The sequence below is a fragment of the Mobula birostris genome, chromosome 13 (assembly GCF_030028105.1).
Source record: "Mobula birostris isolate sMobBir1 chromosome 13, sMobBir1.hap1, whole genome shotgun sequence".
NCBI classification, from domain to species: Eukaryota; Metazoa; Chordata; class Chondrichthyes; order Myliobatiformes; family Myliobatidae; genus Mobula; species Mobula birostris.
In genome coordinates, this window is record NC_092382.1 from 46,463,612 (window position 1) to 46,477,923 (window position 14,312).

General features: G+C 45.4%; 1 protein-coding gene across 1 annotated transcript in view; it reads right to left on the reverse strand.

Annotated features, from left to right (window-relative positions):
* LOC140206764 (uncharacterized) overlaps positions 1-13,185 on the reverse strand; it is a 45,677-nt gene extending 32,492 nt beyond the window's left edge. Inside the window, 1 exon segment of the mRNA XM_072274969.1 lies at positions 11,959-13,185. Coding sequence (XP_072131070.1) covers positions 11,959-13,185 — 1,227 coding nt within the window.
* Between the last annotated feature and the right edge of the window lie 1,127 nt (positions 13,186-14,312).

The following is a 14,312-nucleotide window of genomic DNA, read 5'->3' on the forward strand; positions in this document are numbered from 1 at the left end:
GTCATGCATATATAAGTGTGGGAATATATAAAAGCCAAGCTTCTTCCAGCTTAGGAGGTAATTGGGTACAGCCTTATGATGGAATGTAAGATAGTTCAGTTCAATGTCAGGTTAATTAATGCAAGATGTTTGTGAGAATGTTGTGAGAAGGCAATTATGTCGATATACCACAGATTCCAGGACAACAATACAAGATAACAATAGTAATAGGTTTTATCTCCGAAGTTGTTCCACTCCACACACGAAGTATCACCGTCAGTGATCTTCAACAAATATCCTTTCAACGAAAGTGGTACCACACCCGGATTCAGCTACGGGTCATCCCAAAGTGGTGGCCACAGGATACTGAAACAGAATCCGCGTATGGATTATCACCAACAGTAGCTTATCACAAAGGGAACTCTGTTCTGGGGAACCACCACCCAGGCAAGGGTCGACACACCAGTAGATTCCACAAGGTTGCCCCAAACACACAATGTGATAGCCACTTATCCAGTTCCACGACATATGAAATAACTCCAACAGTGATTTGCCACAGGGGTGTCTTTCTCCAGTGAACTACCACACCCAGACAAGGGTAACACACAAGTGGTAGTCACAAAGGTTTCCCCCTCACCACAGAACCCACTCCTGTGGATTAACTACGTGACAGTCACACCTTCGTATTCGAATGGAACTCAAACTCATCCTCATGGCCTACTTAGAGAGCGAGAGAGAGTCCAAACAGTGACCTCTTTGTCACTAGGTTTCTTCTGTTTCAAACCTTCCTCTACTCTCCGCCGCGGTTTTTTCTGTTATGTACCCTCAGGGTGCCTTTTTGCCGTGGACTGTCACTTTAAGGCACAGGAGAGAACTGAGACTAACTTTTGGATTTCTGCTGAGAGAGAGGGGGCGGAACTGCCTTTTAGCTCCTGTTTACACTTTTACAACGACACCGACTACTGCTGTCAGCTTGTGGGTTGCCATGGAAACAGAGAGGGAGAGAGGGAGAGAGGGAGAGAGAGAGAGGGAGAGAGAGAGGGAGAGAGAGCAGCTCGTCGGTTGCCATGGTGACCAAGGGCGGTGTTACTTGATGGACAGCTGCTGTTCAGTCTGCTGAGATAAATAGCAACACACATCAAAGTTGCTGGTGAATGCAGCAGGCCAGGCAGCATCTCTAGGAAGAGGTACAGTCGGCGTTTCAGGCCGAGACCCTTCGTCAGGACTAACTCAGGACTTACAGTAAACCTTGCACTTGTGCGTCGCATTAGACAAAAATGTAACGGAAGAATATATATTTTAATTTTTATTCCCTCCCCTTTTTTCTCCCTCTGTCCCTCTCACTATAACTCCTTACCTGCTCTCCACCCTCCAGGCTCCCCTCCCCCACTTTTCTTTCTTTCTCCCCAGGCTTCCCATCCCATAATACTATCCCTTCTCCAGCCTTGTAACCGTTTTCCCAATTAATTTTCCAGCTCTTAGCTCTATCCCTTCAGCCCACAATGTTGGGGCGCCCATGTGTCTTACTCTAGAATTTGCCTGGAATTTCCCTAGTTCATAGCGCTGTACTTTTTCTGAGCTCTATGTACTTATCTAAGAGGCTCTTAAAAGACCCTATTGTATCTGCTTCCACCACCGCCGCCGGCAGTGCATTACACAGACACACCACTCTCTGCGTGACAAACTTACCGCTGACAACCCCTCGAAATCTATTTCGAAGCACCTTAAAACTATGCGCCCTTGTGTTAGCCATTTCAGCCTTGAGAAAAAGCCTCTGGCTATCCACACGATCAATGCCTCTCATCATCTTATACACCTCTATCAGGTCACCTCTCATCCTCCGTCACTCCAAGGAGAAAAGGCCAAGTACACTAAAACTATTTTCATTCGGCACGCTCTCCAGTCAAGGCAATGACCTTGTAAATCTCCTCTGCACTCTCTCTATTGTATCCACATTCTTCCTGCAGTGAATCTCGAACCCTCCCGACCACTGTTTTTTGCCCCTAAAGCCCCCTCGGGACACGTAACCGCCCAGAATGCGAATCACTGCCTAATGGTGATGTTTTTTTTCATATTTCTGGACTGATCTTTCATTTCTGTTCAGTGGTGTGTATTTCTTAACAGAATAGCACATGGCCACACTGAGTGTTGATTGCCGTTTTCCTTGATGAAAATATATCCTTAAGGAGGGGGAGAGAGGAGTGAGAGAGAGGATAGCGGAACCACAGAAAGACAGGATGAGTGGTGGTAGAGGAAGATTGGGAGACTAGGGAGGGAGAGAGAGACTTGGGGAGAGAGCGACTAGGTCAGCGGCAGAGACTGAGGAGAGATGGGAGTGGAGAGGCGGAGGTGAGAAACAGGGATAGGAGAGAGGTGGGACGACAGGGAGGGAAGAGAACAGCGGGAAATGAGGTGGACACGAGTGAGAAATGAACGGGGAGCAAGAGACGGGGAAAAAGAGACGTGGGAGAAAGAGAGTGACGAAGGAGAGGGGGGAAGGAATAGTGGAGGGAGAGGAAGGGGGGAGTTAAACTGGGATAGAAACCAGGGATGGAGACGGGGAGGATAAATGAGGGAAAGAGGTTTGACATCTCTCTTGGTGAGAGAGCCACCACAGGAATCGATAAGGGCCGCTCATTTTAACTGGAGGTGAATGGAAATTTCAGAAATTCTACATCTTCCATATAACTTGTTTTGGGATCAGTGATGTGTCTATCTATCTATCTAGCTGAGTATACAATCTTTGGGGTTTTTTGCCCCCAGGGTGTGAAGGACACTTGGCTGGGTATATTTAAGGTGGAGATAAGTAATCATTTCAGATAGCTGGGGGAATGGGCAAAGGAGAATAGAGCAACCACGATCATTAGATTCAGCAGGAGAATTCCTCTTCATGTTCTAAATTGAGGTCCCTCTATTCTGAAGGTGGTCCCCCTGATCCTGGACTCTGCACTGTAGGAAACATCCTCTCCTCATCCACTCTGTTTGTGTCCTCTGGTCCTAGACTCCCCCATCATAGGAAATATCCTCTCCATATCCACTCTATCTGTGTCCTCTGGTCCTAGACTCCCCCCACTGCAGGAAACATCCTCTCCACATCCACTCTATCTGTGTCCTCTGGTCCGAGACTCCCCCACCATAGGAAACATCCTCTCCACATCCACTCTATCTGTGTCCTCTGGTCCGAGACTCCCCCACTACAGGAAATATCCTCTCCATATCCACTCTATCTGTGTCCTCTGGTCCTAGACTCCCCTACTACAGGAAACATCCTCTCCACATCCACTCTATCTGTGTCCTCTGGTCCTAGACTCCCCCACTATAGGAAACATCCTCTCCACATCCACTCTATCTGTGTCCTCTGGTCCTAGACTCCCCCACCATAGGAAATATCCTCTCCATATCCACTCTATCTGTGTCCTCTGGTCCTAGACTCCCCCACTACAGGAAACATACTCTCCACATCCACTCTATCTGTGTCCTCTGGTCCTAGATCCCCCACTACAGGAAACATCCTCTCCACATCCACTCTGTCTGTGTCCTCTGGTCCTAGACTCCCCCACCATAGGAAACATCCTCTCCACATCCACTCTATCTGTGTCCTCTGGTCCTAGACTCCCCCTCTACAGGAAACATCCTCTCCACATCCACTCTATCTGTGTCCTCTGGTCCTAGACTCCCCCACTACAGGAAACATCCTCTCCACATCCACTCTATCTGTGTCCTCTGGTCCTAGACTCCCCCACCATAGGAAATATCCTCTCCACATCCATTCTGTCTCTGCTTTTCAATATTCGAGAACCACCCCCCAGCCCCCCCACCCCACCTCATTAAACTCCAGCGGGAACAGGCCCAGAGACATCAAATACTCCTTGTGGTTTAACTCTGTCAGTCCTGGAATCACTCGCATGAACGTCTTCTGGACCCTCTTCAAATCGAGCACATCTGTTCTGAGATAAGGGGATTCTACCGTTGGTGTCTCCTTCCAATCAACTTTGGTGAGCTCCTCTCTCGTGAATCTGCAGTTCATCTTACCCCACTAATCATGATGAATCTTTTTGTAGCTTTGCCTCTCATACTGCAGGGTGAATTCTATCATATTGAGATGACTGACTCCTCAGTGTTCCCTTACCTTACGCTCCCAAATCAAATTTGATTCATTGCACAACACCCAAACCAAAATTACATTTTCCATCGTGGCACAACCACAGGCTGTCCTAAAAAGCCATCTCATTGGTATTCTCCAAATTCCCCCTCAAGAACAAACACCAGCCTGATTTCCACAATCTACCTCCACCCTCCCAGCTCATGGACAGCTTGTCCCGCGACCATCAGGGAGGAGACTACATAGCATGAACACCAGGACTACCAACTCTGAAACACCTAATTTCCCCAAGCAATAACGCTGATCAACAACTCCACCCACTGATACACCCTTCCATACCGCTAAACCGCTAGTTTATCATTTCCTGTCAGTCCTCTTATGGACAGGCATCGTGTGCCTCGTGTCACTTTATGGACATACAGTCCATATGCAGTGTATAAGCTGTAGATATATATTTTTATTATTGTGTTTTATTTTGCTGCACCGGAGCCAGAGTAATAATTATTCTGATCTAATTTACACTTGTTTGCTGGAAATAACATTAAACAACCTCGAATCTTGAATAAACATTTCCTTATATATTGGAGACTGACCTGTTAGATACTATTATGAGTATGAACCCTTCGACGAAGGGTTTTATTGAAATAATTTATGACTTATTATTACAATGGGATAAGCGTCCTTTATCTAAGATTAAACAGGATTGGGAAAAAGAACACAATTTGACTTTTATGATGGACGATTGGACGCGAATTTTGAAGTTGGTTAACTCTTCTTCGATTAGTGCAAGTCATTCATTGATTCAATTTAATATTGTACATCATTACCATTTGACGAAGGAGAGACTCTCTGAAATATTTTCTAATCTTGATTGTTATTGTGACAGATGTAAATCTGAGATAGTTACACTGACACATATGCTTTGGTCTTGTTATATATTAGAACAGTTCTGGAAGTCAGTTTTTTCAACAATTTCTAAAGCACTTAAAATTAATCTACAACGTAATAAATTAATTGTGCTTTTCGGAGTAATTCCTCAAAATAGTCATGGTATTTCTGTGCCTGACCAACATGCTATTGCATTTGTTACATTGATAGCTAGGAGGGCCATTTTGTTGAAGTGGAAGGATACATCAGCTCCCACTTTGTCACAATGGTTCTCTCAAGTGATGCTATGTCTTAGTTTGGAGAAAATTAGAAGTTGAACCTTTGAACCTTTATTTGATTTTGAGAAAAGGTGGGGCTCATTTGCTCGTTATTATCATTTGAGCTGATTGATAGATTTTCTCCACGGTCAAATTGTAAATTTTCTGGTATATTTTTCTTTCTTGCTTGCGGTTTGATGTTTATTTTTAGAAACTTTTTGTATGACGCATGACTCCGGGTTGTACACCTAATGGGTCCCCCCCCCCCCACTTTTTCTGTTTAGTAGTGTTTTTTTATTATAACGTTTTGTTTTCAATCTTTAAAATAATGTCTTTTTTCTTTGAGACATTGTAAGTGTTGTTACTTCGATGTACTGGTGTTATTTCTTTTGTATAATATAACAATAAAAAGATTTGAAAAGAAAGGACATTTCAGCAGGCTGCAATATCACATTTCTCTCTCTCAGCATTAATATGGCAGAGCAGAAGCTGGTGACAGCGGTGTCCAGAAATCACGAGGGCCTGTTATTGTAGCAAATCACCACCAAGTGGCAGTGTTGTCCACAAAAGGGAGAGGTTTACAGCGATAAGAAGGGTTGTAGGGGGCTGGAAGCCAACCCTGCAAGTGGCTGAAATGCTACACCTGCCCCAAACCGCTCTCCTCACCACTAGTCAGGGTCCCAAACAGTCCTTCCGTGTGAGGCAACTCTTCAGCTTTGTGCCTGTTGGGGTCATCTACTGTTTTCTGTTCTCCCGGTGTGGCCTCCTCTACATTAGTGAGACCCGATGTAGTTTCTGCACTCTCCACTCTGTCCCGATGAGATTCTGCAAATGCTGGAAATGCAGAGTAACATACACAAATTGTTGGAGGAACTGAGGAGGTCAGGTAGCATCCATAGAAGGAGGGGGAAGCATAGCAGACATTTCTTGCGAAGACTCTTCCTGGGAAATGGAAGGGAAGGGGTGGGGGTGTGCAGAATAAGACGTTGGGCGGAGGAGAAGGAGAACAAACTGGCAGATGATAGGTGAAGCCAGATAAGAGTGAAGGTGAGTGGGTGGGGAAACGGGGAGATGAAGTGAGAAGGAGTGAGGTGGTAGGCAGAATACGCAAAAGGCTGAAAATAAGGAATCTGAGAGGAGGCGAGAGCGGACTATGGGAGAAAAGGATGGAAAGGAGGCATCATAGGGAGATGATCGGCAGTGGGCAAGAGAGGAGGTAAGAGGGGAGACAGAACCGAGAGGGCAGGGTGTGGGTGGAAGTAAAAGTGGAGGTAGAAGTTAAGGATATCGATGTTCATGCCGTCAGCTTGGAAGCTACACAGATGTATTATGAGGTGCTGCTCCTCCAACCTGGGAGTGCTGTCATCGCGTCAGTCCAACAATGATCCGGCATGTTGGAATGGGAAGCGAGAGTGGACTAGCCACCGGGAAATATGTTTTATTGAAGACAGAACGAATGTGCTTGACAAGGAGGTTTTCCACTGAGGTACAGAAGGCTACACTGGGAGTGCTGGATACAGTAGATGAACCTGGCAGACCCACAGGCGAAGTGTTCCTCACCTGGACAGACTGTTGGTGATCCTGAATGGTGCTGAAGGAAGGGGTAACTAGGAGCGTGTAGCACTTCCCTCGCTTTGCAAGGATACATTCCAGGAAATAGATTAGTGGGGGGGAGACGAATGGACAAGGAAGGCAGAGAGTTGTGGCGGGGTGTAGGAAAAGATGTGTTTGATGATTGAAGATAAGAAAAGTTGTGGAGGTGACTGGAATATGGAGTGAAGGTGGATTTTCAGGAAATAGAGCAATTGGGTGTGAGATCGGCATCAATGGTGGTGGAAGGGAAAATGTATTCTTTGAAGAAGGAGGACATCTCTGACAACCTGGAAAGGAAAACCTCATCCTGTCAACAAATGTGGCGGAGACAAAGGAACTGAGGAAAAGAAATAGCTTTTTTACAGGTGTCAAGGTGGAAGGAGGTTTAGTCAAGATATCCGTGCAAATCGGTAGGTTTATAAACAAACAACGTGAGGGTGTTTTATGAGCCCTGCCATCCGCCACGGGCAGTGTCTTTCTCGGTCAGCTGTCACCTGAATGCACCCGGGTGGATGGTGGAGGGTTTTGCAGAGATGGCGAGTGCTGTAGGGGTCGGGGGGTTTACAGAAATGGAGTGTGGTAACTAACTTCCCACCATTGCTTGGTCTGTTATATGCCCTCTTTTTGGCTCTTATGTCAGCTATGCCTTCTCTTTGGCCACAATTGTATCATTTTGTCTTTAGAATACTTCTTCCTCTTTGGTACATATGGTTTATCCTGTGCCTTCCGGATTGCTTCCAGAAATTCCAGCCATTCTGTCGTCATCCCGGCCAGTGTTGTTTTCTAAAAAAAAAAGGACAATTCTTCTCTCTGTAATTCTCTTTATTCTACGGTTATACTGACACATCTCACTTTAGCTTCTCCTTCTCACATTTCAGGATGAATTCCCATATTTTAGGATCACTTGCCCCTGTGGTTCTTCGCCTAAAGTGTGCTAATTAATTCTCGTTCATTGCACAACACCCAGTTGAGAATAGCTGATCCCCAGCTGGGCTCAATCAGGAGCTGCTCTAAAAAGCCATCTTGTGGGCATTCTAGGAAACCCCCTCTTGGGATCCTGCGCCGACCTGATTTTCCCAATATATCTGCATGACTATCCCCATCACTCTTGTAACATTGCTGTTTTGGCATGCACTTTCTTTCTCCCGTTCTAAGTTGCAGACAATATACTTACTACTGTTTGGGGGTCTCCAAAAAAAATCAAGATCTTTTCACCCTTGCTGTTCCTTAGTTCTATCCACGATGGCTCAACACCTTCCAACACCATGTCAACTTTCTGATGATTTGATTTAACTTTTTTACCAACAGAGCCACAGCACCCTCTCTGCCTACCTGCATGTCTTTTTCGGAAACATACAAGAATATGGGACACAAGAGATACTGCAGATGCTGGAAGTCTTAAGCCATACTCACAATGTGCTGGAGGAGCTCAGCAGGTCAGGCAGCATCTATCGATGGGAATCACCGTTTTGGTCCAGGTATCCGGAATATTAACAGGCAAAGAAAATAGAAAATACCGCGAAAACGAAAAAAAAGACAAAATTAACTTCAGGGCTTAATAAGATTTCCCAAGTTGATCTCCATGGCATAGCAAATATAACAAAGGCAATATACATCTTTGTTATACCCATTATTAGCGTTTTCTTTCAGCAAAATATCTTGGTCCCATTCCAATCTGGAAACTTCACAAATAAAAATAAGAACTTAAATGACATATTTAGAAAAGACTATTCACACTCAAACACATTTAGATTAATACCACTGAGATCATAGTCATAGTCATAGTCATACTTTATTGATCCTGAGGGAAATTGATTTTCGTTACAGTTGCCCCAACCAAGAATAGAGTATAAATACAGCAATATAAAACCGTAAATAATTAAATAGTAATATTTAAATTATGCCAGGAAATAAGTCCAGGACCAGCCTATTGGCTCAGAGTGTCTGACCCTCCAAGGGAGGAGTTGTGAAGTTTGATGACCACAGGCAGGAATGACTTCCTATGGAGCTCTGTGTTGCATCTCGGTGGAATGAGTCTCTGGCTGAATGCACTCCTGTGCCCACCCAGTCCATTATGTAGTGGATGGGAGACATTGACCAAGATGAAATGCAACTTGCACAGCATCCTCCTTTCAGACACCACCGTGAGAGAGTCCAGTTCCATCCCCACAACATCACTGGCCTTACGGATGAGTTTGTTGATTCTGTTGGTGTCTGCTACCCTCAGCCTGCTGCCCCAGCACACAACAGCAAACATGTTAGCACTGGCCACCACAGACTCGTAGAACATCCTCAGCATCGTCCGGCAGATGTTAAAGGACCTCAGTCTCCTCAGGAAATAGAGGCGGCTCTGACCCTTCTTGTAGACAGCCTCAGTGTTCTTTGACCAGTCCAGTTTATTGTCAATTCATATCCCCAGGTATTTGTAATCCTCCACCATGTCCACACTGACCCCCTGGATGGAAACAGGGGTCACCGGTGCCTTAGCTCTCCTCAGGTCTACCACCAGCTCCTTAGTCTTTTTCACATTAAGCTGCAGATAATTCTGCTCACACCGTGTGACAAATCTTTCTACCGTAGCCCTGTACTCAGCCTCATCTCCCTTGCTGTTGCATCCAACTATGGCAGAGTCATCCGAAAACTTCTGAAGATGACAAGACTCTGTACAGTAGTAGATCAGAAGGAGGAAGAGCTGTAACAGACATTTAAAAAAATCAACCAACTACCTGATAATATTTCTAAAGTATATATTTTCATACAAAATAAAAAGGATTCAGCACTCCATGCAGGTATATGCAATTCTGAGAAGAAATACAGACCAGAAAACTTAAATGAGAGGCCAACTCAGAAAAATGAATCATCACTATGGAAGAGCACGTTAACCGGTGGAATGAGTATGACCCTCCATGGGAGGCATCTCAATGATCTCAGCAGATTAGCTGGTGACAAGGAAGTATAGAGAGCCCGACTCAGAGTTGGAGACCTCTTCCCAGAAACAGGGTTTCCTTGGGGAAATACAGGTCAAGGTGGTTAACATTCTCAAACATTAAAAAAAAATCTTCGGCTGTCCATTAATTTTCGATTATGACTGCCGCATGGGCAAGGTTGTATGGAAGACCGGCAGTTGCCCATGCTGCAAGTCTCCCCTCTCCACGCCCCTGATGTTGTCTAAGGGAAGGGCACGAGGACTCATACAGCTTGGCACCAGTGTCGCCGCAGAGCAATGTGTGGTTAAGTGCCTTGCTCAAGGACACAACACGCTGCCCATATGAGGCTCGAACTAGCCACCTTCAGATCACTAGACCGATGCCTTAACCACCATGCCATGTACCACATATATATCAAAACTACATAAAAGACAAACAGACAAGGCAATAAATGCAGAAAATGCCAAGAGAAACCAGACACAATCCGACACATTCCAGAATCCTGCAGCAGTTTAACTCAATCTGATTACTTACAAAGGTAAAATCAAGTGGCAAACATCATTCACCAAAGTCTTGCTTTAAAATACAAACTCATGAATGACCACCTAAACTTCATTAAGGCACCATAAATTCAAGCCTGGTTCAGCCTTAGAGTCAAAATCTTACAAATTTTATGATAATAAATACATTGTTACATATAGGACAATCCATAATAACCACCCGGATATAATATTACAGGATAAACAAGCAGGAACAACTCCCTCAATAGATATAACCATCCCAGCACACACATGTTCCTCGAACAAAGGAGCACCTCACAACAGGCATTGCTTGTGTCATCAGTCAGACAACCAAATTGTTTTCTCTGTCAATCAGCTTCCAAATGTTGCTCCTCTGACATACGTCGCCACGCCCCGCTGCTGATTCCCTTCTCCTCATCATACGTTCTTACCCCGACCATCGTCTAGAGCCCCAAACTCTGCCCTGTGCAGACCCGCCTCTGGTTTCTGACCCTGCTTTGTTGAACATCCAACCAATGGTTTCCCATTCTGCTTTCAAACTTTAGAGGACAGTGGTGTTTTCTAACAACCCTTTAGAAGCAGGGAAAATGACCCATGATGTGGAAATGAGCCATGATTAAGGAGGTTAACTACCAATGTTATTCTTCCTCAGCAGAGAGATTAGAGGGACGAAGAACATCTCAGACAGAACTGCAGTCAGATTGACTTATTCAGTCTGCAGAAAATTCAAGGGAAACCTCTTCACCCACAGAGTGGTGACTGTTTGGAACTCATCACCACAGGGAGAGTGAGAGGGGAACAGCAGGGGAGGATTTAAAAGGACCGTTGTGGAACAGAATCACTGGCAGGGTCCAGCCGTCCTGAGTTGACTCTCTATTGTACACTGGGTGTGTTATAAATTCACTAGTACCAAAGACAGTGTTTAAAATAGAACTGATTTGTTTGTGTCAGATCCAGAATATTAAACTCCAGTCCCATTAAAGGTGAATATGCAGCAGAAGAAACTCCTCCCATACCCAGTGACCAGGGTGCAGAACTGGGTGTGTTGAACACCAGCAATAATTGCAGAGCTCAGCTCCAACAGTCACTCTCGAAATTGCATTCAGCAACGGTGATGGACAAATATTCAGCATGCAGCTTATTGAAACTTTCTCCCCGGTGTGAACCCGGTAGTGTGTCACAAGTGTAACACGTAGTAGGGTTTCACTGTTAAAGTAACGGCCTCTCAGCAATGTTTCACTGCTGAGATAATGGTTTCTCTGTAGCAGCAATGCTTAGGTTATGACTAGAGATAACAGGGTTTTGGAGTTCGGTCTTTTGCCAGGGGTAGATAAAAAGATGCGAACAGAGAGAATGGACCCTTTTGCTTTTTTTTTGTTTTATTTTCTTTACTAACCCTATAGTCAAAGTAAGAATTATAAGGCTCAATCATTTAATCACATATTGTGTACTGTTTGTTATTTCGGGGTACTGATTTGTAACAGGGGACACATCGCGCAGCATACACCCAAACGAGATTTCTTAAGTTTGGCTGGGCTGGGGTGCAATTACCCCCTATATTAACCTGCTAGCCAACCGATAGATAACTGAATGAATCCCTTCCCACATTCACAGCAGGTGAACGGCCTCTCCTCAGTGTGAACTTAATGATGCACATTTGGTTGATTTGGTTGAGAGAATCTCTTCCCAATGTCTGAGCAGGTGATCGGCCTCTCTCCAGTGTGAATTCTCTGGTGTCTCAGTAGATGAGATGACTGAGTGAATGCTTTCCCGCAGACTGAGCAGGTGAAAGGCTTTTCACCAGTGTGAACTCGATGATGTAGCTTCAGATTAAATGACCTAATGAATCCCTTCCCACAGAATGAGCAGGCGAACGGCCTCTCCCCTGTGTGAACTCGCTGATGTACCATCAGTTGAGATGACTGAGTGAATCCCTTACCACAGTCTGAGCAGGTGAATGGCCTCTCTCCAGTGTGAACTCGTTGATGCAGCTTCAGATTAAATGACCTAATAAATCCCTTCCTACAGACTGAGCAGGTGAACGGCCTCTCCCCTGTGTGAACTCGCTGATGTACCTTCAGTTGAGATGATGAAGTGAATCCCTTCCCACAGTCTGAGCAGGTGAAAGGCTTTTCTCCAGTGTGAACTCGTTGATGTACCTTCAGTTGAGATGACCAAGTGAATCCTTTCGCACAGTCTGAGCAGATGAACGGCCTCTCCCCAGTGTGAACTGACTGGTGTACTTGTAGGCCAGATAACTGTGCAAATCCCTTCCCACAGTCTGGGCAGGAGAATGGCCTCTCTCCAGTGTGAATTCGCTGATGTACCTTCAGTTGAGATGATTCAGCAAATCCCTTCCCACAGTCTGAGCAGGTGAACGGCCTCTCCCCTGTGTGAACTCGCTGATGTACCTTCAGTTGAGATGACCGAGTGAATCCCTTCCCACAGTCTGAGCAGGTGAACGGCCTGTCCCCAGTGTGAACTGACTGGTGTCTCAGTAACTGAGATGACAAAGTGAATCCCTTCCCACAGTCTGAGCAGGTGAACGGCCTGTCCCCAGTGTGAACTGACTGGTGTGCTTGTAGGCTAGCTAACTGTGTGAATCCCTTCCCACACAATGAGCAGGAGAATGGCCTCTCTCCAGTGTGAATTCGCTGATGTAACTTCAGTTTGGTTGAGCAAGTGAATCCCTTCCCACAGTCTGAGCAGGTGAATGGCCTCTCTCCGGTGTGAACTGACTGGTGTCTCAGTAACTGAGATGACTGAGTGAATACCTTCCCACAGTCTGAGCAGGTGAACGGCCTCTCTCCGGTGTGAACTGACTGGTGTCTCAGTAACTGAGGTGACGAAGTGAATCCCTTCCCACAGTCTGAGCAGGTGAATGGCCTCTGTCCAGTGTGAACTCGCTGGTGAGCCATTAGGTCAGATGACCAAGTGAATCCTTCACCACAAATTCAGCAGACAACCAGCCTCTACCCACCGTGAACTGACTGGTGCGTCCACAGGTGGGAAGACTGACTGAATCCCTTCTCACACACAGAACAGGTGAATGGCCTTGTCCCAGAGTGAACTTGCTGATTGAATCTATTCCCAATGTCTGAACAGATGAATGAGTCCCCCGCTGTGTCAAATGACAGGCATGCCAGTCGGTCAGATGATTGAGTAATCCCTCCGCACAGTCTGAGCAGGAAGGATGATCGAGTGAATCCCTTGCTCCACTTCTTAAATATCTGGACAGAGACAGCAAAACTGGTGTGTTTTGTTCGAGGTTCCCGTAGATAAATTCCTTGTCATTTTTAACCTGTAAAAAGATTTACAAAATCCATCAATGGTTGTAGGACAATATTTCAGATGCGATCACTTGAGTTGCCAAGGTCTGATCTGGCATCACATTGTTACAGTGAAGTTTAACCCAAGTTGGAGAGAGATATCATCTTCTAACTGGGCACAGTGCTGGTTTCTGGAATGGCCATCAAACTCTCTGATGCTCTTCCTGTCTCTATGAGAATGGGGCATTTCTGCCATCTCCAATCTGTGACCTGGCTCAGTTTGACTCTCTCCATTGGTATTATTCCCTGTTCCCACTGAACGGCATGGGTGCCTGGCCCCACAGTAACTGAAACACTCTCACACGAACAGCCAGCAGTGAATTCCACACACCCACCACTCTCTGTCTAAAAAAGTTACCCCTGACATCCCCTCAGTATCTATTTCCAAGCAACTAAAAATTATGCCCCTCGTGTTAGCCATTTCAGCCCTGTGAAAAAAAAAAAAACTTCTGGCTGTCCACACGAACAATGCTCCTCAACATCTTATACACCAAAAAAAGGCTCTAAACATAAATGAGGAAATTATACATAGCTTTGAGGATTTGTTAGAAGTATACAAAATTATGCAGGTATAGATAGGGTAAATGCAAGCAGCTTTTTCCACTGCGGTTGGGTGGGATGACAACCCGATTCATGGGTAAGTGGGGAAGTTGAAAATTTAACGGGAACATTTGGAAAAGCTCTTTACTGAAATGGTCATGAGAGCGTGGAATGAA